The 19,247-nt window shown below is 36.1% G+C and overlaps 1 protein-coding gene across 6 annotated transcripts in view; it reads right to left on the reverse strand.

The window, feature by feature from the left end:
- Window positions 1-6,948: 6,948 nt before the first annotated feature.
- LOC145985432 (serine/threonine-protein kinase DCLK1-like) overlaps window positions 6,949-19,247 on the reverse strand; it is a 201,284-nt gene continuing 188,985 nt past the window's right edge. For all 6 annotated transcript variants that reach the window (XM_083119461.1, XM_083119459.1, XM_083119457.1 and 3 more), the window contains 3 exons: window positions 16,735-16,845; window positions 14,907-15,247; window positions 6,949-9,399 (listed from right to left, as the gene is read on the reverse strand). In XM_083119461.1, the coding sequence (XP_082975587.1) occupies window positions 15,206-15,247; window positions 16,735-16,845 (153 nt within the window). In that variant the 3' untranslated portion in view covers window positions 6,949-9,399; window positions 14,907-15,205. The remainder of the gene's footprint in view (window positions 9,400-14,906; window positions 15,248-16,734; window positions 16,846-19,247) is intronic.

The raw sequence follows: 19,247 nt of genomic DNA on the forward strand, positions 1-19,247 counted from the left end.
ATGCAGACGAAACTATGTATACGCACTGGTTGTCCAAAGCAGTGCTGTATCATCTGCACGTCATGTAACTGGGGTTCTCGGAAATTATTTGAAAATAAAGGAATTGAAATTGACCTGTACTTGAAAAGCTGGGTCAGGAGAAAATTGCGAACATATCGTTGCAGTTCTTTCTCGAAAGAGAAAGGCTGGTTTAATAATAATATTCACGATTTCATGACCAGACTCTACTCACTGAAAAAGGACATCGTACTGAATGAAACAGTAACATTAGCATATCCATTTTTTTCTGGTTACATTTGACATTAATTCATTCTCAAACTATATTCATCTTCCCTCTTAATCGACTTGCACCTGTTCCAAATTTCACACATACGTAACACCGGTAATACATGGACGCATTGGTTAAGACGCTTCATGATTTTTCGGAAAAAAAAAGCTTTATTTATAAAGTACAATTTAAAACTTTACTTTCATGGAAATATATATTTATCTCTCGATAAATAAAGTAAGCAGACTCGTAAACCCTGAACAGTAGACCTTACTTTCTCGCATATTCACCATGCTTTAAACGACTTCAACACAACGTATCCTACTTAGAGTACTTCCTGAAAATCCCGGCAGATGGCATATCGGTTAATTTTAATCGCGAATTGCTATGGCACCTCCAACGGCCAGCTCAAAAACACGTTTCCTGCTCATCTTTACTTGAACATGGAGGGGAGATGTGGAGTGGAACTCCACTCAGCCCTGAAAAGTGCTGTTTGAACTGTGAAATTATGTCAAACGCTACTAAATTGAGCTAGGACATTATTTTATTACTTTTACTACATTACTATTTTTAGATGGCTGTATTTTATTCCACCCTAAACTCTATTTTTATTTTAGTTATTTTACGTCGCTTTTGTGCCTCTACGGGTAAGTACGACAATATGGATGAATGAAAAACTGATGAAATGGATGAAGTGACACAAACACAGTGAAACGTCCTTGCCTTACGAGGTAGAAACACTGACTTCGTAGCGTGGGCAAATTATGTTATACATGTATGTGTTTGTGGGTGTGTGTGTGTATTTCTAGCAGATGGGGAGGATGGGTGGCACCCTAGCATAAGCGTTGCTATCTTGAATTATTGAGGAAGACATGCTGTCTAATTCACCAAATATATTTCACATACGTAATGCATTTTTTCATTATGGTGCAGGACGCGTGCCCACCCCTATCGATAGCTGCACACGAACACCATCAGAAGGCAAATTGATTTGTTATTGTTAGCATTCGACTTGAAAGATTGTGGAAAATCGCTGACAACGAAAGGCGGCACGTTAGCTTCATCTGTGAACACAACTTTCTACCATTTCCTGTCATAAAAATTCCTCGCGATAATAGAGGCATCCCAACCCCTTGTGTCGATGCTGAGAAAGGGCAAATTTGAGGGTGTTTTCCACGCACCCTCTAACCGGAAAATGCGGAAGAGATGAAAGATGTTGGTCGGTTCCATCGGGCGGTTTACTTTCTTTTGTTTGAAACATGTCCACTCCTGAAATGGAGATCTTCGGTATATTTTCGCCAAACACAGGGTGCTGGGTTTAGCACCATTGTTACAAAAGTATCTGTGACGTTTACACCGTAAACAATGCGCGCCACTCCCCCTTGCCCCCCCCCAGTGCGCACAACTATGCCGCCCTTCCCCCCCCCCCAAGAACGTCGTTCATCCTCTTCTATTAGGGGTGCGTTCCGAAAGTCTTAACGAAACGAACGCATTCAACGAAAATAACTGCGCTCGTGAATCTGGTGAAACCAGTTATTTTACACACTTATGGGACACGCTAGGCGAAAGCGCAGGCGCAGCGTTTTGTTTAGAGAAAGTTTCCGCATGGTTTCAGTGCAAGGAATGTCCTTATGGCAAAAATAAACTCTATTATGGCCACTGTTACTCATTTTAATCACATTCTAAGAACGGTTAAGGCATACTTATCTTGTGCATGTTGCTTCATATCGCTATCTGTTAAAATTATAATACATTTTCCGAACTAGTGCAGTTTGAATCCATCAGCACGCGCTTTGTCTGCAAGGAGCAGACGATTTTCACGGAACAAACCAGCATCCTGGCCCGTGCGTTTGGTGAATCTCGTTCTTGCACGAAACGCACGGAATGCGACTTTTGGGACAGCATAATGAAACTCACGAAACGCACGGAAGCACTTATGGAACGGCCAGTTACCATAACTCGTTTAACGCGTTAAACCCGTGCGACTTTCGGAACGGGCCCTAGATCATCGGATTTTGAAGCAGAACTTCTGGTTTCCAAGGAACAATCTCCCGAATTTTTCAAATCTGACCTGGCAACACTGCCCCGAACACCGATAACGGCAGGGAAGTTGCGCGAACGCTTTGGACGGAAGGTTTTTTTCCTTGTGGTCGAGCTATAGGATTGTGCTAAAACCCGAAAAATCGGTTTTGGGACCAAGGAAAAAGTTCAAGTCACGTTACCGACTTCGGGAAATGATTTCCCGACTTTTCAGGATCTCAATCAGTTGGGAAATTTCAAACGATTGCTTGTAAAAATTGGTTAATTCTTCAAGTTTTCTGCACTATACGCGCCTGAAACGTCTTGGAAATGGCAGTTTTTATTCCAAAAATGGAGAAAGAATAACTTTAGGGGAAAATAGTATGTTTTTCACAGCAGCTTAAATTTCATATGGGGAGGTCAGGTTTGGTGCTGTTTGCCTCTTCCGTCACATTTTGATATAATTCATCACAGGATAATCTCAAAATATGACATGAAACAAATGTTGCAAGGTTTCCTCTGTGCTGACAGTGGTGTGCCCAGGATTTATGAACGGTTTTATGTATACTTTTTTTTTTTTTTTTTTTAAGTAATCAGCCCTAACTTTGCCATCTTTTTCTGCCTTGTTTATTTTCTACTGAGCGAGGTTCAGCCTAGGGCTGCTCTACCACCTAACTCAGAATATTGGGTCAAAGGATAGGGTTATGAACCCCATCAACCTTAGTATCACAAAGACCCTCCCGATGCCAAGAGAATCAAGGCGTGGAAAACAGCGTTTCTAGAGACAGGATCTGTCGCTAACAGGCATGGTGGTGTCCGATCACGAACATCAGAGGAAAACGTTCAGCGCATTCAGCGTACGGCATCACGTGAGATTGTTCTTCCAAAATCCACAGTCCACGATGTGCTTCACAAGCATCTAAAGCTATATGCTTCCCAATTCTGCGTACCACCACACAGTTTGCGCTTTTTCAGCATTGGTTGTCATATTCACTTTTCACCATCTGGAACGATACAAAATAAACGAATCCTCATTTTTCATTACCTATTTAAAATTTCCACAGCTAAGCTGCCATATATCACCTACCACACAATTCTTGCCTGTATAGTATGTTTAATATAAGTATTTGACTTTAGGGCGTTTCAATTTGGACACCCTGTATATTCATATATTTACAGTACAATATCCTTCAGCAAAAGTTTTGTCGAAGTTGTGTCAAGATGCTTTGACCAAAAATCTTCACATTCAAATTTGGTTACTCACTTGATTAGTTATATTTTATCTAGGTATTGGTCAGAATTTATCCATCAATGGTGCTGGTTGTAATTTAATTTTATTGACTGATACTTTTCCAGTTGGCAAAATTTCGGTCTAGTTATCTTGGAAAATTTACAGAATTCTATATTTTCATTAATTTTACACAAGTGTTATATGAAATATAAATCTTGTGATTAAATGACAACTAATTTAACATTAGGACGAATTTCTTGAATATTTTAAAGCAAAAGCCTGGTAAATTGATGCATATAAGTGCAATACTTATATATTACAATTAATGAACTTTTAATTCTTAAAATTTACAAGCATTCTTATCAGTATTGGTCAGAATCAGGAAGTTCAACAGCAACAGCAGGGAAGTGAAGTCGACTCAGCCCTATTTATGTCCAATAGGGTACTCCATGTTTACTACCACTCAAAATATATTTTGATACTTTATGCATATTAGTAGACAAAACTAATGAAGAACTGTTCATAAATGTATATTCTCGCTGTAATGATTAAAATGTAGGCTATATCCAACATATTAAGAAATACTTAACATTTTATGTATTGCATAGGTAAAGTTCCACATTTCTATATTGCATTTTTTATTGGCTTTCAGATTAATTTCCCTGCCAGCCTTCATCAACAGAGATTATGGCATCTAGGATGGAGATGGTAGAGCTTCAGTGCATCTATTCCTGCTGCCCAGGATCCTTTGAAATACAAGGTGGCAGATAGTGTGGGCTCGTTCATTGTCCAAATTTGGTATCAGTTTCTACTGGAGGATAGTACATATTTCTTTGATGAGAGAGTCTGTTGGATGAAGTATGGATATGGAGGAGGTGGAAAGGTCCAATCTTAGTGATTCTTCTCTGGCATCGCTTACGTGCTCTCCAATTAGTGACATGGTGTTGTGCACCCCCAGGGAATGCAAGTTATTGTATCTCTTAAAATTCAGTAGGGCTCTTCCAAAACTCAGACAAGTCTTAACTGACAGAAGAGTTGAGGTAGTCAAAACTAATATCAGTCTTGTTTAATATTACTTTGATTTTGAATGGTTTGTGTGTCTTGGATAGTGTTTGTCTGATGTGATGGGGAGCTGTGGGAATGCAATTCATTGGGGGTTTAGGCCTTAGGTTCAGATTATCTCTGCATTGTGGATGTCGGACATGGACTTAAAATTTTATGCACCTCATTGACAGATGTCATTCGGTGTATCCATGGTTCAGTCCTATCTGCGTGATTCATACTATTTTGCCTTGGAGGTCGTCAAGGAACTGTGTGGAGATTATCATTAAAAAAATGCACACTATAATCGAGCAGAAACTGAAAATGGACAAGCACACCCCAGCTGGCACCCTGTACTTCAAAAGCTCCTGGACTGCAAGAATAAATGCAGACCTCATGCTAGGGTTACCAGATAGCTGTAAGGGAAATGTAGGACATAATGTCCCAAAATGTAGGACACAAAACACTCGCAACAAGTAATACACATTTCTAGAATGAGTTAGAAAGTAATTTAAGATTGGCACTTTTCAGTTTTTAAAAATGATTTCTTAATGAATTCGTAAATGCAAAATTACCAAACTTGTAATCAAAACTAAGCAATACACTTGTCAAAATATATTTCAGAGACTGATGAACGGTCAAACTTTTTGAAAATATATTGAACCAGTACCAAACAGACTTGATGAAAAAATTATTTCTCACACGAGCCTGTTGGATGATTGTAATGAAACTACTGTCAATATTTGCATCATGACTTGGCAATTACTGTAACTTGAAATGGTTCCAGAAGTTTCATGTGGGGTAGTTTTTAGTTCAATAACTTTGTTCTTTACCCCCTGCTTTACAATCAAAGTATTGAATAACAATGGGAAACGCCTTGTTCCAACAGTTAAAACCCCCAAGTAAGGAAATTTCGCTCATGCACCAAACAGCGACATCATCAGAATGTGACCCCAAAACTTATTCATAAATTTCTTCAGTTTTTGTTATAACAGGACAAACTTGTATTTTCTTCTTGTGCAATGACTGAATGAAAATAAATTTCACTATTGAGTTTGGAAGTGTAGCCCATATACTTATTTTATAACTTGCATGATTTTCTTTGTTCAACTGAAACACGCATTTTCCTAATTCATATTATGAGACGCTCAAAATGTAGGACATTTATGATATTTTTCAAACTCCTCCCAGATGCCGGACATAAGGCTAAAATGTAGGACATGTCCGGGAAAAACCAGATGTCTGGTAACACTACCTCATGCACAACCTCCTACTACCCAACAAAGGAACACAAACAACCCCATATAGAGCAGCACAACACAGCAGACAGCACAACCTACTAACCATCATCCACCAGTGCTGAAAGATGACTGAAATTACAACTATCAACTGACAGCATGGCAGATGACTAAACACAACAAATATCAATCAGTGCTGCAGATGGGAGAAATTGGAACTATTGCCAACAGGGAGCAAACAAAGCAGTAATACAATACAATACAAAGGAGGAGGTGAACTGCTTTCGAAAGAGAAAGCATTCAATGAATTTATTAGTTCCATAAAAAACAGTTAACTTTGCCACATAGCAAGACTTCAATAATAATATTTTTTTAAAAAATGCAATAGTGAATAAAAAAATAAAAATTCAGTAGAAACTATAAAATCACAGCGAATGTTCAGAAAAGTGATTAGTGAGAGAATGACGACTTATGCAGTTATTGTTCCCTGTACTGTTGTTGTTGTTCCAGTCTTATAGCAGGCACCCTGTATGCTTGCAAGGGAAGTGGAGATTCAACCAATTCAGCACGATAAGAAATGCAGCAGCCTGTAGAATAACATGCACGTAGTAGTAGTTCTCCTCGACGTCTTAACTCTTGACCAACTGCCGTTAGCTGGTTGGTCTGCTGCGTATTTCCCGTTCCCCACTTCCCTTGCCAGCATATAGAACGTTCACCGTAAGAGTAGAAAAGACCTATGCACTCAAAGTGGACAATTTATGCAAAGCTTGCTGTTACACTGTTCTCATTTTAAAGCATTGGAGCATCTCCCAGTTAGTCTCAAGGCTTGGGGAAATAGCTCCAACTAACAATTATGAATTTCTGATCCAAAAAGAGTCTATTTCCTTGAATTTCCCCAAAGCAATAAGTTTAATTCATGCAAATGTAGGATTAAGTATATATAAACAACAATGTGACCCATAACATTATACTCAAATACTTATCCTGAATTTTCAGTGCTTTCTTTCCTTCTCCAATGAAGAGCCTAGTATTACAAGAAAACATCAACTCTATTGATTGTGGTACCAGGTACCATATGCAGTAAGGACAAGCATACAAAATCTAGGTTCCATTTTTAATATTCAGAAAATGCAGTAAAGAAAAGAAGACCCTTGAAGATTTGTAATAATTTTATTTCCATCCACAATTCAGTATGACAGAGCCTATTTAAATTCACACAACAAAGTTTATTTTTTATCATTCAAATGCTTATATTTATGTTTAGAATCGAATATATATTTTTTCCTAGCAATGCATTTTACTTAAATATATGACAGTGCTGTACATAATAACAATAATTCAAGGACGAATATGTAATTTACATCCCATAATAAGTGCATAAAAAAAGAAAAGTCCAGTCACTAATACATATGGAGAATATGTTTAAAATAAATATGAAATCTCTTTTTTTTATTTTTAAACCATCTGCAGATATTACCTGAGAATTAAAAAGTTGTATCATTACATAATACTTTAACATTATTAAAACAAAATAGTTTTGCATGTACTCTTCAAAAACTATACAACACTATAGAAAATAGAGGGCTCTTTTTTTATTAGTACTTTAAAATTTGTTTGCATAACCAAGCTAGGGAACAATAATTGGGATACCTGCTTAGTTGTGAAACATACATGAATTGCCTGTAGCAAATTTGTTTCATCTTTGGCATGGTTTAATGTAGTAGTTTGAGATTCTTAGTATCATTTCATACTTAAAGCTTAAATGAAATTATATTAAAAAATTATTATTGATCAAGAATTAAAATACAGAAATATAGAGTAATTTAATACTTGTACTTAGAAATTTTTAACACACTTTTATTGTCACATAAATAATACTTCATCTTCACTGTAACCATTGTGTGGTACATTACAATTCATTCATTTGGAGTAGCTTAAATTATGTAATAACTTGGGATCTACCAATGTTTTTTTGTATTTCCCACAAAAAAAAAAAAGACTAGACTACATGGTCCCAGGTGACACCAGTTTCAATATGCACAATGCTACACAATGTTAAATAGTAAAATTTTCCTATGTATTAAAAGAAAATCACTCCTCTCTACATGCACACAAGGTACTATCAAAAACCTCCCAAAATCTAATTTTTGTGTGTAATGGGATATTCTTGTTAGTCCTCCAAAAGAATTCTGCAAAAATTGTTCATGCTCAATATGAAATATATTTTAGTAAAAGCTTGCTGCAAAAAATGTTTTTGCCAGGTCTGACATCAGGCATGGATGAGGTTTCCATAAAAATTGATAGAATATTTCAGGTATAGCAAGTGCTACTGTACTTTCATACGGGTTGCTCAAAGCATTATTGGTTGAAATCTAACCAGCAAAACAGTTTTCCCACTATTTCTCACCAAATCAAACATAGCAATCTTCCCCACCTTTCAATAATCTCCAGATTTAGTCCTCTGTAGTTTCTTTCTCTTAGCTTATTATATAACACTCAAAGGGTGACACGATGCAACACTGGCATATTCTCCCATGTTATCTGGTTTACTGCTGGTAAACCAACTTTTTTTCATATGTATGGAAATTGCTGGCAAATTTGAAGTTGTCGACATTTTATTTTTATTTTACTTGCATGCCTGCATTGCTATTTTATTTCTATTATATCCAATTAATATATAATAAATAAACACAATAAATAACAATTGTTGCAGTAAACCAGGGTAGCAAGCTTCAACAAAGAATGTAATCCCACCAACACAAGAAATTGTAGAGATCTTAGTAACTGTGGACGTCTCCACAAGTAGAATGTTCATAAAGAGACAACTTGAACTCTGAATGTACATATATACAATTTTTACAGGCTGGAACCTTTTTGATAGCATCTTGTACACATGCACACTTTCTTCTCTTTACAAATCAACTTGTTACCCATTTTCATTCATAAAAAATGAGACAAGGCTGTATACCTATAGCAAAAAAATGTATACTTCTCACAGACAAATACTTTCATGGATATTTCATGATATATACGTATATATAAAAATGCATTACAGTTTTTTTTATTAATTTTTATTTGCATATATGTATTCACACAAACATACACACACACTCTCACACACACACACAGTATAATCACCCACAATTTCTGATAAGTACCACCAGCAGGATTCTCAATTTACTCTAACATACTGGTAAAGTTTCTCTCAAGTCTGACATTTTGTCATGGGGGAGGGGTTCATTTTTGGCATTAATACTCATAAGGCAAAAATTACATAGATTATTGAGCGAGAATAACCTGAAATAACAAAATCCACACTAGTCAATGGTACAACACTTTTTTTTTATCTGCTTCCAATATCATCCATTGCTCTTTACAGAGGTTGGATGGAAATATTTGATATGTGAACATGGACTAAAACTTCACCAAAGGTAGACAGCACACAACATCTTCTGCGCCCATTAGAATAATTCACCCTTTTCTTCCAGAAGGCAGGACAAAGGAATTCCAGCTGAAAGATCGTCTGACATACCCCGATGGATTGATGAATTTTTTGGCCTACGACTTGCAAAGAAATGTGTTTCCTTGTCAAGGGCAGTAGACTGAAACAAATGCACAGAAACGAATTAAAATTGTATTTCTATCCGAATAAAAACACTAACTCTTTCAGTTGTTACATATACAGTAGTGCTAATTTATATAGGCCTGTGGTCAGGGCCAGATTAAGGTGGGTGCTATTGATGCTGCAGCATTAGGCCCATTCCTGAAATAGGCCCAGATGAAAACAGATGAGAATTTTCCGAAAGCTGAACAGTTTTCTTTTGCTATATTAACCTGAAAATAAATTTTACAACGAAATTTCGGATGCCTAGACACAGGTAGTAAAATTTTCACCTTGAAAGTTAGTTGTGTACAAAAAAATCAACGGTATGCAGCATCAGGCCCAATTTCGTCTTAATCCGGCCCTGCCTGTGGTGTCAAGCCCACCCAATAATTTGCCTGCTATTACTTATATTCTATTTTAGAATAAAGTTCCTGCACTTCAGAAAAAAAAGTGTCCTAGTTACACACTTAAAGAATTCTCACAACTTAATTACTGACCAAGTGTTACCAAAATATTTCATAAAAAATTATTACATCTTCAATGTCCTATATTATCCGTGGTGACATTGCTATTAGGAAAGTAAGGTTGGAAATGGCTTAAACCAGGATGATGATGGACAGACACTAAAAACTCTCCGAATAGATAGACAAAGAGCACCGAAAAATACAAAATAGGCACTGAAAGTGATGAACATTGGCAGATTTTCTTAATAATTTTCCCAGATTAGGCACTCAAAAAACAGTTATCTTTGAAATGACAAAAATACTAGGCAAAAAAAGGTACTATATAATTCATTCGAACAAGTGTTCTCAGGTTACCAGCTAGGTTAAATTGCCATTAGCTTACGTTTTGAGCACTACATTGCTCTCATCATCAGGGAATGTAGAATTGGAGACCAGTGTAAGATTAACATGACTGCCATGTCGGTCATTATGATTAAAATGTGGTTGGACTTTGTTATTCCTAGGGTGCCATAACAATGATGCGCATAAGGCATGACTGACAAGGTGTAGGAGTTGAGTGCACACTAAAAGTTTTTTGATAGGAGTTGAGTGCACACTAAAAGTTTTTTGAGTGTTCTATTTTTTACAGGAAAAAAAAGTCCAATAGCCCCTTGTCGCAAGAGGCAAAATTGGTGAAACCACCCTGGCAGTTAACATGATAAATATATTAATCAAGAGTGAACCAATAAGAAGACAGTGTCCATGCTCTGCCCCATCATAGTCATATATTTAATCTTACACTGGTCTCCAATTTACATTCCCTGATGAGAGCAACATATGCGCTCAAAACGTTGGAAGCTAACACCGATTTAACCTAGCTGGTAACCTGAAAATACTAGTTTCAATCACATTGCCAGGATAGCTACAATTCCTACTTTCACTATAAAATTCATGTATTCCCCTCAGAAATGGTTTGGTTTCTAAAGGAAGAGTCTACTTTTCTGGCAAAAAAAAAAAAAAAAAGGTGTTTAGAGCAAATTTTCAGCCCACTTATGACCTATATTATTGTAAAATTATAAAAGAAATCTACAATTTCAGCACAGCCAATCCTTTCCAAAAGTTAGCACTATGAAATTTAGAGTAAAGATATGATAGACACTGATAACAACCAGTATAAAATTTCATGATGTCCAATCACATTATAAGATTCAATGGCAAACATTCAGACCAGAACTGGAAGAATAAATCAGCTAATCAAGAACTATGATCCAAACTTAAACTTAGATACATAAAAAAAGGATACAATTAAAAGGGAGAGATACGTCATTTCATTAACAATTTCAGTGCAGTTGCTATAAAACATGCCATCCACAGGCTCAGTGAACTTGTTTTTGAAGAAAACAATACATCCTGCTCACATTTCAGAACACAACTAACTCCCTGTATGAAATATTTTTACTTTTTGTATCTTTTCTCCCCATAAGAAAATACAATTTAGAAGAAATTAAAAGTAAGTAATTTCTCCTACACTGTTCCCAAACAAATTTTTGGAATTTTTCAGGTTTACCCCATTTTAACTCTGTTTACAGTAAATTTTAGGGTGAAATACAAAGCAGTGGTTATTGTTTCAAGAACTACCATATGTATTTCAATATTTCTTTTGTGCTAGCTATTCAATTTTCATTATTTTAGGTTGCTTTTCTACCTCGTCTTGGATTACTTGGAAAGATGTGTAGAAACAATGACCTGATGAAATTGATAATGGAACAAACACAATGTCCGATCAGTTTGAACCCGAGACTTCTTGTTTTGCTGGTTCATGTGGTATCCACATCAAGTAAAGCAACCATATTTAATTTTTCCTGACTTTTCCAGGTCATTGCGAACCCTGTTTGTGCTAGCAAGACCTTACTTTCCAAGAATGTACAATTTGACATTTGGTAATGAATGTGGGTTTCACTTTTTGATTGCACATAAACTTTGAAGTGTACAGACCATAGCACACCAATGCTATGTGGGCTCTCAAGCAGCATTAAAAAAATTCTAAAAGATTTCAATGCTATGTTTGACTTACCAGTTTATTTCTGATTAATTAATGTTGTTTTTCTACTTGTAAAGTTGACTATAATTTAAAAACCTTAATTTTAATTGAATATTCTGTTTTCTCGAAGGGTGAGGCGCTAGTAGGTTAATTTTAAGGTAAAAGTGTTATATTTTTCTGTTAAAATTGCTACTTGTAATAAAATGTTATTCGACTTAACAAACATTCAATATAGTGTAATACATTTTAAACTGTTTTAAGTTCTGAGAGTTGTATTTGGTTAAAATAAAATTGTAATTTCATGGCGCCCTCAACTTACATTTTTAATACAAATTCAGAAGTTCTGGGACATGTTTTTCACACCTGAATTCTTGTCACTGGCGTAAATGGATTTTGAAACAGATTATTATTTACATTCCATATTGCTCATTTTACTTACAAACTATTACAAATTATATGACAAAGCATATTCATTAATGAAAACAAAGCAGAGCATAATTATGCAGTTTCTTTCGTATTCCAGCATTGCAAGTTGTTCCTCTTTGGTTATTTAAAAGGTTTAATAGAAAAATTTCATCCAAAATAAGATTTGACAAAAAAAAAAAAAATGTGCGTAACCAGCTGCGGCAAACAACCAATGGAGGGTAGAAACAGGGCAGGTATACTTGAAGATAGATTGGACCAATGATGCCTAGAAAATAATTTAGGGAGACAAGCACAAGGAACTATGCTGTAGTTACTAAAGTAGGGGCAAAACATCATTTAAAAAATTTGGCTATTGCATTAATTCCTACTTTTCCTGCTTTAAGGGAGAATTCACACTGAAGAGACACGCGACATGCGACACGTGTCACTTGGAAACCAACACTCAGTAATCAATGCAACCTTTCAAACCGAAAAGACACTGCAAGATGCACGTGTTGCATGTCGCTTACGTGTCTCTTGGACTGTGCCGTTTTCTCAATACCGTGCAGCATGTCGCTTCAGTTTGTTGCTAGAATATGCGCAGTGAATGCTTCATTGCAACAAGCTATAATTAGACTCGGGAAGATACCCCAGTCAGGATCATATTTGAACCTCTAATTTGCTGATATAATAAAGTATCGATATGCACAATGTTTTAAGATTTAAACATAATGTTCTTTTTGCTTTATCAAGTTTTTGATGCAGTTATCGCCTATAATTTGCCTTCAACATCGTGTACAGAGGCCGTGTTTTGGCCATTTACCTGACTGCTTTTATTTGAAAAAGCCAGCATATGGAGGCACTTTAGTCCAAAATATATTAGTCAACATGGTAAAGTACTCTAGTGCATTGTTTCTCAACCGCCGGGCTGCGACCCGATACCGTGCCCTCGTATCAACTATACTGAGCAGCAAAACGTTCTGCTGAAAGTGGTTGACAACTATCATAATCCCAATATCATATTTCAGTTGTGAGTTTTCGAAGTCCATTTTATGCACAAATAGACTAATCAGAACTGGATCTGCCTGGTGCCTCCACCGGATATCGAACCCAGGATCACTTAATTACAAGGAGATGATGTTACCACTTTGTCTTCCATATTTTTATATTTGTCAAGAAAACAATTCTACACATGTAATCAAACTATTATTACTCTTTATGATTATGCTAGAATTTATTTATCAATATTTAATTTCATAGGTACATGTTAATTCATGCATAAAATCTTAAATACTGTAAAGATTTACGAGGAAAATTCTTCGGCTAAGGGCATTGACTTAAAAAAATACCGTGACATGGTTTCACGAAGGTTGAGAACCATTTCTCTAGTGTTTGGGTATTCGCTTTATTCAGGCTGAAAATTCTAGCGTATACAGTTTGAGGTCAGTGCATATAATTTCTGTTTTCTCATACACAACATGCCTCTTCCAAGTTTCAATAACTTGCACAAATTTTACAACGCAATTTACATGTAACAATGTCTCTTGTTACGTATTTTTTTTTTTTTCGGGTGACTAAAACTGATTAATGCAATTATATCGGTACCATCATGCAAACTGAGCAAAGAAACCAGTGTCGCTTGTCGCATGTCACGTGCATCTTGTCTCTTCGGTGTGAAACTCTCGTGTTGCCTGTTGGGTGTCTATTCAGTGTGAATTCTCCCTTAAACACCCAAAGTTTAATTTCTTCGAATTCCCTGATAAAGATTCAGAAATGTCAGAGTAGGGAAATAGAAACAACATGTAGCTACTATTTGAAGATATGTAAGACATGTTTGGGTATATTCATTTGGAATATAACAGGTTAGCCACAACTGATATTTATCTTATTGGCCTTTCATATTTATCTTTACTAGAAATGATAAAATAATTGATACTGCTCTTGTATCCACTGATTTCCCTTTATTAGTAAACTTGTCAATAATTTTACTTACCCAATATATCTGTAAAACACTAATTGCAAAATTCTGCCATCTTGTTACGTTATTTTTATGAATTTAAAAGTATACTAAACATACTTTGGTTTTCTTGTTTGTTTTCATTTCAGAAAGAACTCATTACCATCACCTGGTTACATAGAAAAGGCGAAAGAACAACTGATTGATTGATTGATTTAGTTTGTTTTACTTTGCATTTCTGCCACTTTTAGCTAAACATGAAGATGAGGACGAGTAATGATGATTGCTCAAGACACCCACAAACAACACCAAGATTGGGATTCAAACCCAGGACTCCTGGCATTATAGAGCACTTTGCTAACCACTTTTCCAGCCAGTAGGTGAATGAACAATTCGGCTTCTTCATGAAATATTCACAATTTTATATCTGATCAGTAGAATATTGATTATATTAGTACTAGCAAATTGTACCTATGTACTTTTATTAGTACTAGCAAATTGTACCTATGTACTTTATCTTATTCCTGAAATTTCGTCCCTAGTATTGACAACCCTTCTCGTGCTCCTTCTCTCTATCACACATGCACACACACATACACATGTTCATATATTGTGCTTAATATTTAAATAAACAAATATATTATGTGAAAGTAACTTACACTTTGATCCCAGTGACAAATCCACGATGGAAATTTTTTCTCCATAACTTTTAGGCGTGCCGAAGTGTCTCGTTTTCCATATCCAAAAGGGTTACGTAATTAGTACAGGTGATATGGAGAGAAGAAGAAGTGCACTACCAAAGCAAGCATTTTACAGAGGACCAATGGCAAACAGACAAATATATAAATAAAAAAAACACTAGAGTGTTTTGTTGGTCATTACAAGCAGGTGGTTCACTTAAAAACAATATATTTAAAATATGTCTTGAGGAAGAAAATACACATCCATTTCTTCACAATCACAGAACCTCCACAGCATGCAAGCATGGAGTTGACTCAGCCTGGAGAGGGAAAAAAAAAAGAAAGATAGTCCAGTATCTTTCAAAAGCATCACAGAGAAAACAGTTACAAATATTAAAAGAACTACGGTAGTATATTCTGAAAAACAGATCAAGCAATAATCGCAAACTACAACAAAATTACATTACATTACTGTGTGCACATACATTACAAAACATTAGTTACGGAAGTCAGAACTAGCCTGCAAATATCTTAGTATGCAAGGTATTATTAATAATTAAAGTAAGTTGCACACATGAGTGAATATATGTCTGAATGCATATTCATTCAGTCCTTTTCTGACTTCAGCCATGCCTTCTTTAAAGTTTGTGTTGATTTACTATAATCTTCAGTCAAACTAGGATCGTATGCACTGCCAGTTAAATCTCATCTGTGAAGATCTTCTGCACAGAAGTGCAGCGCAAATAATGTTTATCACTCGTACATTGAGCTCATGTCAAAAACACAGAAAAAAGCCTGGAATGCTACAATGGCAATTCATGGCAAAATGGGCACAACATGAATCTATTACAAATCTCTACAGGTTCATAGTCTGGACACACGTGTCTCCTGACATGAATGGTTCCAGAAATAAATGGCAACCATCACTTCTGAAATTGCCACAGCCTTCATAACAAGGATTGCAAACAAAAGGTTTGCATCACTCATACAAAAAGTTCCGACATAGGTATGGTAAAGTTCACCGTGCATATAGCACCGTGTCATGAAGGCACATTTAGGGGATATGGGAGTAGGGCCCACACATTCTCAATCTCGGCCATTTTGGAGGTATATGATCAGCACCACGCTCCAGTCACCTTTACCCCCAGGTACCCATTGATTTGAGGCTGGGTGAGCCCCAGAGACGTTTTATGTGGGGACAAGGCCAGAAAAATTCCTACCTTAGATCACTCACCCTGGGAATCAAACCTGGATCTGCCTTGTGTCATTTACATGCCCTACCGACTAGACTGTGTTTGTTTCACTGCAATATTTCGGGTATTTAGGATTCATTTTGGAATATTTGGACTAATTCCAATATTTATTGTGACTACTGTTCTAAGATTCAAAATAACATACACTGTTAAATTTTCTCTGATAGTAGTTTTTCTCCATCACAATAGTTTTTATTAATGACACTCCATTAAACTACTGTGTAATAAAAAATACTTAAAATATACATAAACACATGGCAGGTTCTGACTTTTACTGGAAGTGCAGCACAATTAGGTATAATATTTTATTGATAAGTTCTACAATGGAACAAATGAAACATATTCACATCTACAATTAATAAAGTTTACTTAAGAAAGAACAGCAATATGTGTAAGGCCAACTAGTAACAGAGGGAAAGTAAATGCACTAGGGCTTTATTAAGTGAATTTTAAGATATTGTTGAACTTCTCATGTTAAAGAACATGTAACCATTAAGAAGGTCTGATTTTAAGCAATTGACTTTAATATCTGTTAGTAAGCGTCATCTACTTACAGCAATTAGTGCAATACCAGCAGACTTGTGAGTAGGGGCATGGGTGTCAAAATGCATGCCTAGTTTATGGTATACTTTCAGTTGCATATCTTGGTCAAGAGCTTCATCATCCTGAAAGTAAAAAGCCTCGTCAATATAACCTTCACCACTTTATCCACAGCATGAGCATGAGTACACAGCGTGAGCCGTATACAGTGTGGCTGGAAAGTCTCTTTACACTGAACTTTATCTGCTTTCGCTGATACGTTTGTCACAAATATTACACTGTTCTATACCTGGTTGTACGAATATGTTTGTCATGAATATTAAATGGGCCTCTTCAAGGTGCAACTGACACCACTGACTACCGCCCTGGTGGCAGAAACAATTATGAACATTCCGGCAAGTCATGATGGCTAACACAAGTGCTTTCACTGCGAATGAGAGTTTTGTGGCTTGTGTGTGGGTCCACGAATGTCGAATCACCAAAACAATGAAGAACATCATGAACAATTTATAATTGGAATGTCTTTTTCTGGGCGAAAAAAAAAAATCCTTTTTGAGGAAATCAAGCACAATCCACCTTATGTTATGGTTTGGCCAGGAATGACAGTGGAACACCTGCTTCTCCTTATTATTAAAATGGCTCTGTTACTCAGCCAAGTTATCTGAGAATGATTATTGAGTGGTTGCTTCACACAATTGACGGCAAAAGGAATCACCGACACCGTTTGGTTTCAACACAATGGCACACCAGCGCATTTTGATTTGACCATCCGAAGATGCGTCGATGAAATTTTCACACATCACAGGATCGGGCGTGGGTCAGCAGAATGTCCAGCTCCATTGCCTTGGCCTGTAAGAAACCCTGATATCACCTAACCTGACAATGCACTCTGGGGTCTCGTGAAAGAAGAGGTGCAGATACACTGATACTCAGACAACGAGCAGCTGAAAGATGCAGTTTCTGCAGCATTGCAAAATGTCACCCATGATATGTTGTTGTGGATGAACAATCCGACATGGAGATACATAAGGCTATGCTATGAACATGGAGGAACTCACCCGGACATTTTGGATCAATAGGAAGCAAGCTGTGTACATAACCACATAATTTAAATTCAGTGTAATGAGACTTTCTGGTCACCCTGTATAAAGCAGGGAGGGTGGCATAGGAGATTGCGTGGCATTTCTTGTACATGTGATTGAACTAAGGCTGATCCAATACTGATGCTGATGTATCAGTATCAAAATGTATTGGTTGAATTTTATTTACCGATACTGGTTGATACTTTTCCAACCACAGGGTCTGCAAAAATGCCACGAAACACTTTTAGCAAAAAAATATCCTGAATTCGAAGTTTCCATTGATGTTCTGATGTAATTCTTGAATATTTTGATGCAAAACTATGGTAAATTGTTGCTTATAATTGAAGTCACACTCACCACCAATAGTAATCAAAATTTTGAACAACTTCAATTGTTACAATTTTCAATCATTGTTATTGGTGAGAATCAGAAAGAGTATCGGCTCAGCCCTATTAACTATTAAGCATTATGCTACCGTAAGATTTAAATTGTTAACAAGGGTATTTTTTTATGGCACTATCCATATCCTATGACAAAAAAATATACATACATATAACTATTCTTAATATCTCACTGAAATATATATATATACTACATACAGATAATCGATAGTATTAAGCAGTTAGTATTTTGGTAACTTTTTTGTTTGGAGCCATCTTGTATAATTAGGGATGGGGCAGATTAAGCTGTTATGAACCATTACAGGCACATTAACGTATGAATAAAATTCCTGATAATTTAGCTGAATAAATATTGTTATAAATAGCCTGTAATTTGGGCAAACCATTTTATTATTCTCATTATTTATTGAAACCTGGACAGTAACGGATTGTGTTTTGTTTTATATAAGGAGCTGGCTGTAATGTTTAGCGGCACTTTACGTTGAGGAATAAATAATGTTAGATTATGTGGCGTGTATCTTTTAAAATCAACTTGACACATAAAGTACAATCTCTGTGTGTTTGGATTCATAACAGCTTGTTCACCAAGCTCTGTATTCTTTGGATGTGGCCTCATCTGACTTTTTTCATCACTATTTTATTCCCCAAAATAAAAAAACACCACCGAAAGGCATTTTTGACAGATGACAGGATATTGAAGGTGGTAAGAGCTATTCAACACGTATTCTAAAATACAAAAACTTTTTTTACTTATGTTTCGCGAATATCTGGTTTTCCAATTAACGACATTTTGAGAACAACTGTTCCCTTCTTCAGGTTCTTAAGTTACATAGGCTATCCAAAATACACCATAGCATTCGTTGAGGAGGCATCCTACAGTCAGTACCGGGGAGTAAAATTGGAGGTAACATTTTATAATTTTATCTTTTTAAGTAGGAAGGGTTCTTTTAACCTGAGATGGTTTTATACTGTGTTTTTAACAGCAACGAAGGCCTTGGAAGTTTTAAAGGGTTTTAGTACGGATTCCAATTTTTCCTATATTAA

The sequence above is a fragment of the Lepisma saccharinum genome, chromosome 3 (assembly GCF_977018435.1).
Source record: "Lepisma saccharinum chromosome 3, izLepSacc3.1, whole genome shotgun sequence".
In the NCBI taxonomy this organism is placed as follows: Eukaryota; Metazoa; Arthropoda; class Insecta; order Zygentoma; family Lepismatidae; genus Lepisma; species Lepisma saccharinum.